The sequence below is a fragment of the Curcuma longa genome, chromosome 5 (genome assembly GCF_044706935.1).
Source record: "Curcuma longa cultivar G26 ecotype Majalengka, Jawa Barat chromosome 5, ITB_CL_G26_1.1, whole genome shotgun sequence".
In the NCBI taxonomy this organism is placed as follows: Eukaryota; Viridiplantae; Streptophyta; class Magnoliopsida; order Zingiberales; family Zingiberaceae; genus Curcuma; species Curcuma longa.
Window position 1 is genome coordinate 1,340,115 of NC_133865.1, and position 13,852 is coordinate 1,353,966.

General features: G+C 35.0%; 1 protein-coding gene across 6 annotated transcripts in view; it reads left to right on the forward strand.

The window, feature by feature from the left end:
* The window catches only part of LOC141829976 (tRNA-specific adenosine deaminase TAD2), a 31,724-nt gene that overhangs the window by 6,664 nt on the left and 11,208 nt on the right, over positions 1 to 13,852 (forward strand). For 5 of the 6 annotated variants that reach the window (XM_074717435.1, XM_074717433.1, XM_074717437.1 and 2 more), the window contains one exon: positions 11,463 to 11,525. In XM_074717435.1, the coding sequence (XP_074573536.1) occupies positions 11,463 to 11,525 (63 nt within the window). Of the gene's footprint in view, positions 1 to 6,449; positions 6,551 to 11,462; positions 11,526 to 13,852 lie in introns of all 6 variants that reach the window. The other variant, XM_074717438.1, reaches the window with a different exon arrangement.

The following is a 13,852-nucleotide window of genomic DNA, read 5'->3' on the forward strand; positions in this document are numbered from 1 at the left end:
AGCAAATGCCTCAACAAATAACAAAAAGGGTCTATAATAAAGAAGTGCCTCAACAGATAAATAATTGGATATTGAAGAAAAAAAAGTGCCCCAACATATAGCAAATGAGTTGTTTTTTGTGTCTCAAAATAAAATTTATTCGTGCCTCAAAATGAAATTTATGAGGCATAATAAAACGCCTCAACATATAGCAGATGAGATACTTTTTCATGCCTCAAAATGAAATTTAAAAGACATAATAAAATGCCTCAACTTATGACAGATGAGGTACTTTTTTGTGCCTCAAAAGGAAATTTAAGAGGCATAATAAAACGCCTCAACATATGATAGATGAGGCACTATTTTGTGCCTCAAAATGTAATTTAAGAGGCATAATAAAATGCCTCAACATATGATAGATGAGGCACTGTTTTGTGCCTCAAAATGTAATTTAAGAGGCACAATAAAATGCCTCAACATATGATAGATGAGGCACTGTTTTGTGTCTCAAAATGTAATTTAAGAGGCACAATAAATTACCTCAATATATGAGGCACTATTTTGTGCCTCAAAATGTAATTTAAGAGGCACAATAAATTGCCTCAATATATGGCAGGTGAGGCACTGTTTTGTGCCTCAAAATGTAATTTAAGAGGCACAATAAATTACCTCAATATATGGTAGGTGAGGCACTATTTTGTGCCTCAAAATGTAATTTAAGAGGCACAATAAATTGCCTCAATATATGGCAAGTGGCACTATTTTGTGCCTCAAAATGTAATTTAAGAGGCACAATAAATTGCCTCAATATATGGCAGGTGAGGCATTGTTTAGTGCCTCAAAATGAAATTTATGAGGCAAAATAAAACGTCTCAACATATAGCAGATGAGACACTTTTGGATGCCTTAAAATGAACTTTAAAAGGAACATTTAGTAACGCCTCAACAAATATCTGTTGGGGCGCTAGTATTTGTTGTGACACCTGCTTGTACGACGTTTTATCCTAACGCCTCAACAAATCAAAGTGTCACAACATAAATCTATTGAGGCACTTTTTGAGCGCCCCAACATACAATTTTTGTTGTAGTGTACCCAAACGATAATACTAACAACAAACAAACAAAATACAAATAACATTCACAAACTTAAACCATATCACAAGTAATATCCAAACAATATTCATGATACAAATTATATCCAAACTTTGATACAAATAATATCAGTGATACAAATCATATCCAAACAAATGAGACAAACATGTCATCATACTCAAAAATAAAATAGCTTCATCATTCATACCTGGATCAAGTAGAATATGATAGGTTATTAAATAAAATAAACATAGAGGATATAATACCAGAATAATGCATAAACAATGAAGCTAATGTTAAAATAGTATCAAAAATATATATAAACTAAAACACTAACATGTTTTGAAAGAAAGCATACCTTAATTCCACAATATAGTATCAAAATCTTGATTATTCAAGTGTTGAAGTGATTATTATATTTGAAAGGTGTCTTGAGGCAATCACCTAATCGTTATACTATTTATTGGATAAATAGAAATTCAGTATTTGAGTGCACATTCTCTATGTGTTTGATTGAATCTTAAACTCATTTACTAAATGTCCGTAATACGATTCATAGCATGAGAGAATTTGTAATTAGATCATAACTAGTAAGCATCTTTATATGTGCAATTATGAATGTAGTAAAATTATCCCTACTCAAGTAATTGATGAGCATGAAGTTATCGATTCTGTTGAAACTAACAAGTTTTAAACTCCTTGGTTTACCAAGCAGCTGTTCTCATTGGCTGGCACTACAAAAAAAAGTTGATTTAGCGATAAATTTTATGATGAATTTAAAAAAATTCATCGCAAATATTTTTGCGATGTGACCTAGAGGTCACAGGTTCAAATCCTGGAAATAGTCTCTTGCCAAAGGCAAGGTAAGGCTGCGTACAATGGATCCTTCCCCCGGACCCCGCATGGCGGGAGCTTCGTGCACTGGGGCTGCCCTTTTTATATTTTTGCGACGAAATAATTTTGTTGCTATAAAGTCGTCGCCAATTTTTGCTACAAAATTTCTATGTTTCGTAGCAAATTTTAGCGCCAAAAATCATTTTTCGTTGCAAAATTCATCGCCGATCGGCGATGAACAAATTTCGTCGCCGATCGACAACGAAAGACAATTTCGTTGCCAATTGGCAACGAATATTTTTTCGTCGGTAATTGGCGACGAATTTGAGTTTCGTCGCCAATTGGCGATGAAAATTGTTTCATCGCTAATTGACGACGAATTTGTAATTCGTCGCTAATCTGCAACGAATTTTATGACGAAAATAGATTTTGTCGCAAAATATCGATAAATAGTAAATTACGATAGATTTGCAACGACAATGGATTCGTTGCAATATTCGTTGCAAAATTCATCGCAAAATCTATATTTTTTTATTCCTATCCTACTCATTTATAGGTCATCCCGTAGATACATAACGATCCGATCGGATCGATTCAAATTTTACATTCAACCTGTTTATACAAACATAATAAACAACCACATTCATTCTACCACATTCATTCAACACAATATTCATTCCACCACAAATACAAAAATATCAAATCATATAACATATAAAATGTTTATACAACCATTTCAATCCACTACACGATAACATGTTCATATAACAGCTAATCAACTCCACTACATGATACCAAATCAATCAACATGATATAAAATATAATCCACAACATTCAGTCATAATAAAAATCCAATACAAATGATACAAGTACTATAAAGAAGTCTGAAGACGAGACAAAGATACAACTAAATCATTCTTTGCCCTCCGGAGACTTTGCTTCCTTCTCCATCAATATCTTTTCTTATCCTGCATAAGAAAATAATCAAAGAAAAAGTATCATTCTTAAAAATAAAAATAAAATCTATAAATTAAATATGTAAAGACTTACCTCTTTTCTTGATTTTGCTTCACAAATCCTGCATTTGGGAGGAAGGTAAACACCTTCATCCCAAATGCAAACTGAGCCAACTATGGCCCCCAATAATGTGGATTTTTTTTTTAATTTTTTGAATCCATTCATGTAATCTTGTAACATGACCTGGATGGAACTTTGTAAAAATGATTTGCATAATGAATAGAATAACATGATTGGTTGCTCAAAATCTTTCTTTAATGAATAAAATGACATGATCTAGAGGTAAACAGAGGAACAGAAAATAGATAAATAAGTGTATGAAGAGGAAGGTGGCCAGATGACTCAGTGCAATGACTGTAGTCAATGGGAATGGAATGCAGAATGGCAACCACTTCTCTCTAGAGGATATTTTGGATCACATGGATGATATAAGCCTACCATAAACTGGAAAATATAATAGTTCTTTGCTTGTTAAGCAGCAAGGCAACCCCCTTAATAAAAAAAAATGTATGAAGTATATAAAGGTTAATAAGCTTGATTAGAATGCTGATAACACAAGTTCTTCACATAATACAATAAACCAAAACTTGAATTTACTACAACATAAACAATAACAATGAATAAATACACTAGCTTTCCTAAAGGGTAACTTTGTGTGCAAGACCATGTCCAAAGCACAAGCTAGTCTGGTGTCCAGAAGGATGAATGATATACAACCTTATCCGGGCACAAGGAAAGTAGTTTCCATAACCTGAACCAACATTAACCCGGTGACATGGAAGCAAATTTATCTTTGTGCCAAAGTTTTTCTACTAAGATGCTTTACTTTCTTTACGATTTTAATCAAGTTAAATCAACTCAAGTACTAGATTTAGAGTTGACCAGGAGAATGTGCAATGATTAATGAATATGCCAACAGAGCAAAAGTAATAGGAAGGTTATAGCTGAAGACTTTAAGTTTGTTAGTAACATAGAAACAATTTTTGACAAAGATATTTATTGGATTGGCCTAGTGCATTATAAGCTATCCAATGATCTAAGATTGAAATCAAATTCACATAATATTGTTAAGGATACAGAGATGGTAGATTGGTAGAACTTTGCATAGAATGGATAAAGTAAATAAAAAAAATCAGCTCAGTATCTATTAAGGTCATTACCCAGAACATTTACTAGATAGACTTTCTCTGATAGAAGCACCTTCATCCCAAATTGCATTTGATGGAAATAGAAATCCTAAGAGCAGAATGGATCTTAAAGGATCCATCAAAGTAGTCAACACTCGGAGCCTTATCCCTTCATACGAAAACTAAGAGGGTAAAGTCCATTCAACATTCAGAATCAGATAACATCTTCATACTTAAAGAAAATATACTGGAAAGGAACTAATTAAACAGAAAATTCATCAAAAATCACAGAGACAAGGAAAGTACTCCGCAAGGAAACACTTGAAAATCTCAAAAAAGAAGAACAACACATCACGATCTAAGTCCGGGGAGCAAGCAATCCACCCAAAACCCCCTTTTTTCCAGAAGAGACGACAATAAAATCCAAAACCCAATCCACAGTGTAATCAAAGGAGGGTTGCGCCGGGCTAGATCGAAACTAATTCCCGAAAATCCCCAACCCCTTGGCGCATATCCAATTGCCACACCCACGCCACGAGCAACGAAAACTGGATAAACCACCAGACGAAGCTAGAAGAAGCTGGCAAAGACTACCTGGCATCCAAAGATCGCAACTTTAGGGCACCTTCTGATGGACTACAATGCTTCTCGCTTCCGCCGCAACGTCGTCGTCCACAGATCACCTCTTGCTGCCTTCCTTCCTACTCATCGGTAATCATTCAGCATCGCGGAGGAGAGACAGAGACACAGTTAGGGAGGATCTTACCTAGTCCTAGACGCGAGGAAAACTTGGAGAGATCCGGTAGAAGCAGCGACGACGGAGATTGGTGACGGCGGAGGCGTGCTGTGTGAAGTGAAAATGCGAAAAGGAAGGAAGTGAAACCACGAGAAGGAAGAAAGATCGACAGATCCAGGTTATTTGGGAAATTGACGATGAAATTTGAAATTCGTTGCCAAGCTTTTTGAAAAAGGAGATGTATACCCTCGACTGCTCGTTAGAATTGCTACTGAAAGTTTTTAACTAAAGCATCACATGTTAAGAGTGTAACATTATTGAACACATACACAAGTAACTTGAATCCACAAGACAAGAAAGCAAGTTTGAAATAGGTGTGACGTAGTCAGCCTAGTGGGGATTGACACAAATAAATAATGTGTTAAAGTAAACGAGTATAAAATGATGAAAGGAACGAGACACATTTTATTTTTAGCTGTTGAAGGGTTTAAAAATAGTTCTAGAATCAATCGTTGATTTTTTGATCAATTGAGGATCATGATGTACTATTAGGTGCTACTCATAATCGTTCCGTAATTAATGGTTAATTACGGATGACCAACATAACTGGGAACCTATTGGGTCACACGCAATACAAGTTATCCGAAAGACTTAAAATGAGTTTGAGAAATAGATTCTCAGATCGAGAGAAATAAAATCTAATTGGACCGAACAAAGATAAAATAATAAACTTTATTTTACAAAGATAAAATAAACTAATTTGGTTTGATTCAAAGATATTTTGATAAATCAAAAGTAATAAGGAGTTTTATTTTATGAAGATAAAATGAATAAAATTAGTTTGGATCAAATCGAAGATTATTTAATTATTAAATTAAATGATTTAATTTTGAGTCAAACTGAATCTGATTCGATAGAGTAAATTTTAAAATCTGATTCAAATCAATTTGTTTTTTTTCGAATACAGGTCTGGTTTTTTTCTCCTGGTTTTTCTTTCCGCGTGGCCGCCGTCGCCCGCACGCGCGCGCGAGAAGAAAGCTTCTGGCGGCGGCCCGATTCTGCCGGCTTCTCGCGATCCCGTCTCAGCCGGCGAGAAGAACGCAGCGAACGCGATTAAAACGTGGTCCAGGCGACGCGGAAGTGAGAAGAAGCCGAAACCCTAGTCGGCTCACCCCCTTCTCCCTCGTGTCGTCCGCCGGAGAGACCCGCAGCGCCGCTTCTCTTCTTCCCGATCGCGTGGTGTCCCCTGCTTCTCCCGGACGCACTGGAGAGACGAACGGAGAAAAACCTACTTCGTCCGCGAGAAGGAATCGAACGCCGAAACCCTACCGCGCCTCTCTGATCGCCATTTTCCCTAACCTGCGAATTGCGATCTTGCCCAAACGGGAGAACGCATGAGCGCCGACCTCTTCCTCCTGCTCGCGAGGCGTGAGCGCCGGCCCTTTTCTCCTGCTTGCGATCGGTGTGTTCTCTTTTCCATGTAATCCATCTTGATTACTCCTCTATAATTGTTCTACTCATTTATATTTTTCAGATCATTAATTATTATGTAGATCTTGCAATTGTTGTATATTTGTTTGTTTAATTTTAATACAAAACAGTAGTAGTTTCATGCAGATTTTATAATTGCTGTACTTTTTTTTATGACGGATACTGGATTGCAGGTGGAGAATCCGTACTTCTGTAATGGAATGCTCATATAGATAGCAAAGTAACCTTTCGGTTGTTCAGCTGGTTTGGCACATTGTCGATTAATGGCTTCAAGGTGGATTATAAATCAATTATATTTATTTATATTATCAATCTATTATTATCATTAATATTATAAATATCAAAATGATTTAGTTGTAAAAATATTTAAGATTGAATCAAGGGTAATATGGTAAATGTTAAATTAGATTATAGCATTACCTAGAATTGAACCAAATAATATTAGGTTATGTTTTATTCCTCATAACCTTAGTTATGTGATCACTTGGTAATCACATAACTAAGGTAATGATACACTCTTAAAGTTATCACAAGGTCACACAACATTAAAACGCTCATGTAGAGTCCTATCCATAGAACTTGAGTATGACCTTGGACATGAAGTACTCCCTAGCTTTGGGAAGTGCTAACAAAATTGAGCCCCAAAACAAAATCCAATAAATTAAAGGAGGTGAGGGAGAAACTATAGGACTTTATGTATTGTTGCTCATCCTATCCACATGATTGTTGATACATGGGAGCATGTAGCATGTTAGCATTTTCCTTACTGTTGTAAATTGCGAAAATAGAACATGCAAGCTTGTTATAGATAGTAAAAGTTCCATTAATATAGTTTCCACAAAAACAGTTTTTAGAATCCTACCCATGTTAGAACCTCACTCGAATCTCTATCACTTGAATCCATATAATGTGGGTAGATTAAACTTCCCTCTCAGTCACGTAGATGTTCTTGATGCCTATTGAGATGAACCCTTACTGAAAAAAATTTTGTTCGATATCCTCCCTAGCCGATCTCACCTAGTGGGATGAGGCTTGGTTGTCATTGTTGTTGTTCTATTCTTCCCATGAACATTGCTCATATCATCCTTGGTAGACGCTAGCTTCACAACCTCTACACAACTCACTAGGGAGAAAATGCAACTCACTACTAGAGAAAAAATTACCTACGTCTTTAAATACAATGGACAAAATGTCAATTTGCTACTAGTCTAACCTAACCTAGTTGAAGCAAGACCTTCGCCTAGCCTTCCAACCTTCGAGGTAGTCTGTTTATTTTCTTACAAAGCCTCAATTAAAAAATAAGGAAAAAGGATTAGAAGTGGTAGTAGCTTTAGAAGTCTAGGACCTTAAGGTTGGACCAATATCTCACTAGAAGACCATCCACTAAGGTAAAGAAAATCTTATATAAGTATTTTACACAACTTCTAAAGAGGTACTTGAAGAACTATCACCTTATTGCACAATTCAATAAGTAATAGACCTTGTTTGAGGATTATAGTTGTCAAACTTCCACATTAAGACATGTATCTCCTAAAGTTACCAAACTAAATAGAAAAACTTTATTAGAGAAAGTATGAGCCCTTGTGACATTCTTGCATTACTAACATCAAAAAAGGGTAACTATTAGAGAATGTGCATTAACCATCACGTTATCAATAAAATCATTGTCAAAGGGAGCCCAATGTGATTTGATGACATACATGACTTGATGGATGGAGTCAAATAGTTCTCTAAGATTGACCCACATAGTGGGTATCATCAAAATTCATATTAGAGCAGGTGATGAGTGAAAAATTGCTTTTAAAGCACAAATAGATTATATGAATAGATAGTTATACCTTTAGGCTCTCAGATGCCCTAAGCACATTTATGGTAAAATGGAGCAAGTTTTAAAATTGTATATAATATTTTTTTTAATATTGTATTTTGATAGCATCTTGATTTACAATAAAGTGTACAACATCAACCTAGAACACATCCGTTTGGTTCTTGAGATCCTTCGGACAAGTAGCTATTTGTCAACCTTAAGAAGTGCTTCTTCTTATAAACTCGGATTTTTTTCCTTGGGTTTATTATTTCCGCAAAGGGCATTTCAATAGATCTTGACAAAATTAGAGGATTGAACAAAACCCATACCCTTCGTGAGGCTAAAATCTTTCACAGCTTTGTGACCTTTTATAAGCATTTTATTAGGAACTTTGGGAGTTTCACTTGGGTCTCTATAACATTCAAGAAATTAAAGAAAGGATGACTAAGTCTTCGTCCTTAGGGTGTTCGTTAGACATTCTGGTTTTTAAAGTGAGGGTTCATGTGATGCATTTAGGATATAGAAATTAGAGGTACTTTAGCAAGAAGGGCACACCATTGCCTTCTTTAGCAAGAAATTCAATAAGAATCAACATGTTATTCCACATGTGATAAAAGGATTTTATGCTATTCTCTAAGCTCTAAGGCATTGGTGCCTTGGTGGTACTACTTATTATCAAACAAATTTATATTGCACTTTGATTCCAAGGCACTTAGTTTCATCTAATCACAATCAAAATTGAGCTTCAAACATGTTAGATGAGTTAGTTCCTCCAAGAGTACACTTTTATCTTAAAACACCAATTAAGGAAAGATAACAAGCCAGCTGCGCATTGAATCGAGTTGTAGGCACACTACACAAGATGAAAACTACCGTAATAGAATTTGAATGCCTAAACGATGAGTGCCTTACACGTTATGACTTTGAGATTCAAGAGATCCGAGATGGAAATCGTCATAACTTGGTTGGTTTTGTAATTAAGGACGGTGATCTATTTAAGGGAAGACATTTATGTATTCCTCGAACATTACATAGGGACTTTTTAACATTAGAATTATGCGCTAGGATCTCATGATACATTTTAGAAAAGACAAGAACATATCCCGCCCATATTTTGGACAAGTTTTATTGATCATCTTTAAAATGAGACCTAGCTTTATGGTTGTATCACAATGCCATATGTGTAAGACAACTAAGATAACCATACAAAACACATGCCTCTATACACTCCTAATTCCTCATGAGACATGGAAAAATAAATGATGAATTTTGTATCCTTAAATTGTTCTATAAGTAGATTGTTTGATTAAAGAACAATTTAAGGATACAAAATTCATCATTTATTTTTCCATGTCTCATGAGGAATTAGGAATGTATAGAGGCATGTGTGAAAATATCAAATTTGTTTGCTATGCTTAAAAGACCATATAGAAACTTTTTAGGACGATTTAAATTTTTATTTGCATTTTATCCTCAAACCAATGGTCAAATTGAGGGTATTAATTATATTTTGCTTGGGTGTGTAGTAGGGGAAAACCAGAGATTTGGGATTCTATTTTACCCATTGCTGAGTTTGCTTATAACAATTTTATAAATCATTTTGCAAAAGTAATATCTTTTGAGGCCATCTATGGGTCTAAAGCTTGTCACCTAGCTAGTTTAGTTTTATCACTAGTTATTTTCTTACCTATCACTTTCCACCTTTTCGAGTTAACTTAGATCTTTTCTAAGCATATTTGAGATATATATATATATATATATATATATATATAAATTGAAAAATTGCATTGATTAATGATCTTTAGGAAATTCATAAAGATGTATTTCCTAGACAAAAGTAATATAATATCGGAGACTACATTGTCATCTACATCCGCATTAAGCAGTTTTTTAAAAACTCTCACAAGAAACATTGTGCTTGCTCCACTAGTGCTTTTTATATTGTGAGAAGATTGGTCCTATTGCTTATAATGTTGAGGTACCCAATAAATTAAATATTAGTTTCATTTTTAGTATAGAGGATCTAATATTTTATAATGAGACCTTTTTTATCTTTTGATTTGTTCGCATGTGGTACTTTTCCCATTTTGACTCTGTCTTCCTCCTTTGTCACTGCCAATCTATATGATTGAGAGGTCATTGACACAGAGATAGTATGGGCTTCTCATGGAAGCATAAAAATACTTAGTCCACTAGAAAGTACTCCCAAACATAGAAGATACATGGATCACAAAAGAGGAACTACTATACAACGGTTGACTTATTCGTTAAGATCCAACAAGAGGTGTTAGAACCATCTCTTATTAAGGCACCTCTTGATTGCTTGTTTTGTACCTATGCTAGGCATCCCAAGACTTGACAAATCATTTTGTTCTCCTAATTGACATAGTCTCATTCTTTATGTTGGGTTCTCTTTGATAAGGGAGGATGACATAGTCAAAGTGGAGTATAGAAAATTCTAGAATTTGAAATTCTTAAAAGAAAGTCATTTACATTTATTTAGAAAGTTTGCTAGTTTTTTAGCAATCAAGTCATTTTTTACAAAGAATTGGTCTATTAAAAGGGGTAAGATCCCTTGTATTGAATCATCTTTCATTCTTATAATATTTTTCTTTTCAACAAGTTTAGTTATTTTTAGTGCTACATTGAATATCCACCAATTATTTGCAAACAATACACATCTTTGATTCTAAAGCCTTAGTGATCCTCCTAACAACTCAGGAACATCAAACCTTATCCTCAAGTCCTAGTGCTGAACTTGTGAGCCTGAAACTAGTGGGAGCTTTTGGTAGGTTGGGCAGGCTAGCAAGTAGAATGGTATGAACGATCCATTTGGGTTGGACATTCTGATTGAGCCTAGCAGGTTAATCGGCTTAGACTGCCCAAATGAGCTGGATGGTTTGGGGCTGAGCTAAGTGGGCCAATTAGGTTGTGGGACTCGGGCAGGCCAAATGGTTTGAATGGGTTGGGCGGTCTAGATGAGTCAATTAATCTAGTCGGGTCGGGTGGACCAATATTTGGTCGGTCAATTTAGGTGTCATGCATGTTGGACGGCCTGGGCATCATGGGTTGAGAGATTAAGATGGTCCAGGCTAGTTGATTCAGGGTGACTTAGTTGTTATGTGATTCAGATAGCGAGGATCATTTGTTATGTAGGCTCTCGTTGGGCAAAGTTCATATATTAAAATATACTATGAGTTGTTTGATTGCATAGTTCATATTTCAAGCAAATTATGTTGCTCATGCATCTAAATTTTATTTCAGTAAGAATGTTTTAGGTCATTTGGATTCTTGAATATTTTCATTGCTTAAGTTAATGGTTATTGAAGCTTTTTTACAGCTAGTTTCTGTGAATTACAATGCCACGTTTTGCTGTCAGATGGCACAGGAAACTGGACATTCCCTGGCTGAACTGAGATTTATGGAGCTTGCCCTTGAGCAGGTTATCTTAATTCTTTAAAAAATTCATCTTTCTGAGATGTAATTTGAAATTGCTTATGTATTGTTTCCTTTTGAGATCTATTATATCCTTCTTTATCTTTTACTTTTTGTTTCCAAGAACACCATCACACTTCCCCTGCATGAAAATTATGTTTCATAAGATGAAATTTGATTATCCTTTGATTTTTCTTGTGAGCAGGGGCCCTAATCTTGTCATGATTAGTTCATTCTTTAGTGTATTATTAAAGTCATGAACTCTATGATTGTTTCTTTTTCTATAAGTTCTTTTGTGGATACATTTATCAAGATTGTATACCTACTAGGTTATATTCTATAGATTGTGCTATAAGCTGCTCTCATGTGAATGAGTGTTTGCATTGATGTCAATTTAGTTGTTCAACATAAATTTCACTTTTTATGGTTCATTTTCTTGTATCATGAGTGTTTGCATTGATGTCAATTTAGTTGTTCAACATAAATTTCACTTTTTATGGTTCATTTTCTTGTATCCAAGGTTTAAAATATTGTTAGGTGTCAAAGTTTCAATTGCTAATCGGAATATGACATTTTCAGTACCTTGTCGTGTTGACAAGTGTCATGCTTTGTCACTCTTTAAAGTATACCTAGATGAACACAAATGATTTTTAGTTCTATAATTTCCTTTTATTTAGCTTGTTTACCACCAAGCATGTTTACTACAAAATATAAGCCTATACAATTATAAAATCAATTGGATGAAAATTTAAGAGCAATAAGTTACAAAAATATAAGAAGCATTTCAATTAACAAATATACCTTTCTAATATCAAAATGAGTGCATTGGGAGCATTGATTCTTATAGCACGCTACTAAGCTTAATCTTATAATTTTATAATTACATATTAAATAATTCTTCCAAGATATCTGATATTTGAATTAATTACTTCTCATGTCCATAAACATAACCTTGTAAACATTTGAAATTCAAATGGTTATAGGTACAAGATATGGATATCTTGGTTTCTCTGATGTTTTTATCACTCTTCTTTGCTATTGCTTGTGCTCCAGTTGGTGCATTTTTGCTTGCCTTCCCCTCACTTGTTAGTGTTTCATCTCCTTTCCCTATGATTGACATACAAAATTGAAGTATTATCCATGGAAAGAAAATCTTCCTATTTGGGCCTAGCTTTGAACGATGTCAGCCAAGATTGACCATGTCTTGGTTGGTGCCATTTGAAATCTTGTCAACAATGGAAATAGTAACATTTGTCCATGCTGATACAACATCACCATTAATGGATAACTAGAATGATGCGTTTTAGTCGTGCCGACAAATATAGTTTTGTACTTGAATGTGTGGTTGTACCTCATTCCTTTTCTGAACAACAATGCATCTCAAGCCAACATAATATAACCTGATAAAGCCCATAGCTCCAAAAAAATTTCCCCTTAGATGATTGATTGGATGGATAAGTCGAAGTATGGATGAATGAGAGGACATATGAACTCATGTATCCATTCTTTCATCTCTTAGGTTGGAAGAATGGATGAATCAGGTTGAATAAGTTGAAGTTTAAAGATTCTGATTTATTAATTTCCAGTTCACTCACTTTGGGTAGACTTAGGAGGTGCAGATTGTATTAATTTTTAACATACTATTTTACCCTCAATTTTATTTTATTTGATTTTATCTTATAATCAACAATAATTCACAATGCTTGACTTTGTCGACAATATTGGTTGATTTCTTCATTTCACATTGTCTAAAACCTCTAAGGTCCTTCAATAATATGAAGAAGACAGGTTAGATTTTCCATTCCTGCAATGTATTTATCCTAATAATCTCCTAGTTTATTTACATTTCTACCATTTTTCTTAGCGCATGTAGTTTTTCTATATGTTTTGAAGTCACACTAATGCATCATTTGTTTCACATAGAGAGAAAATATTTTCCCCTTTGCAGGGATTAAAATACCGAGCCGAACTGCTTGATACGTCCAAATTTTACTGTTTCGCCCTAGGACCGGCATCGACAATCGACTAACACAGCACGCGCGCGAGAATTTCGCGTCATTGTGTCTTTGCGTGCGTCGGGTTACAGCACAGTACACGATAGAAGGAATCGAATCGATTCCTTCTGTCGATCACGATCGCGAGAAGGAATTGATTCGATTCCTTCTATCGATCAGGAGAATTAATCGATTTGATTCTCTCTGTCGATCACCATCGCGAGATTGATGGGGAAAAATTATTTAAACGACGAACTTGGAAGCATCAGGGCAGGCAACGACAGTGAAGTGGCGAGGCCGCGGTAGAGGCTCGGCGAGGTGGCGAATTGGCGGAAGTTGA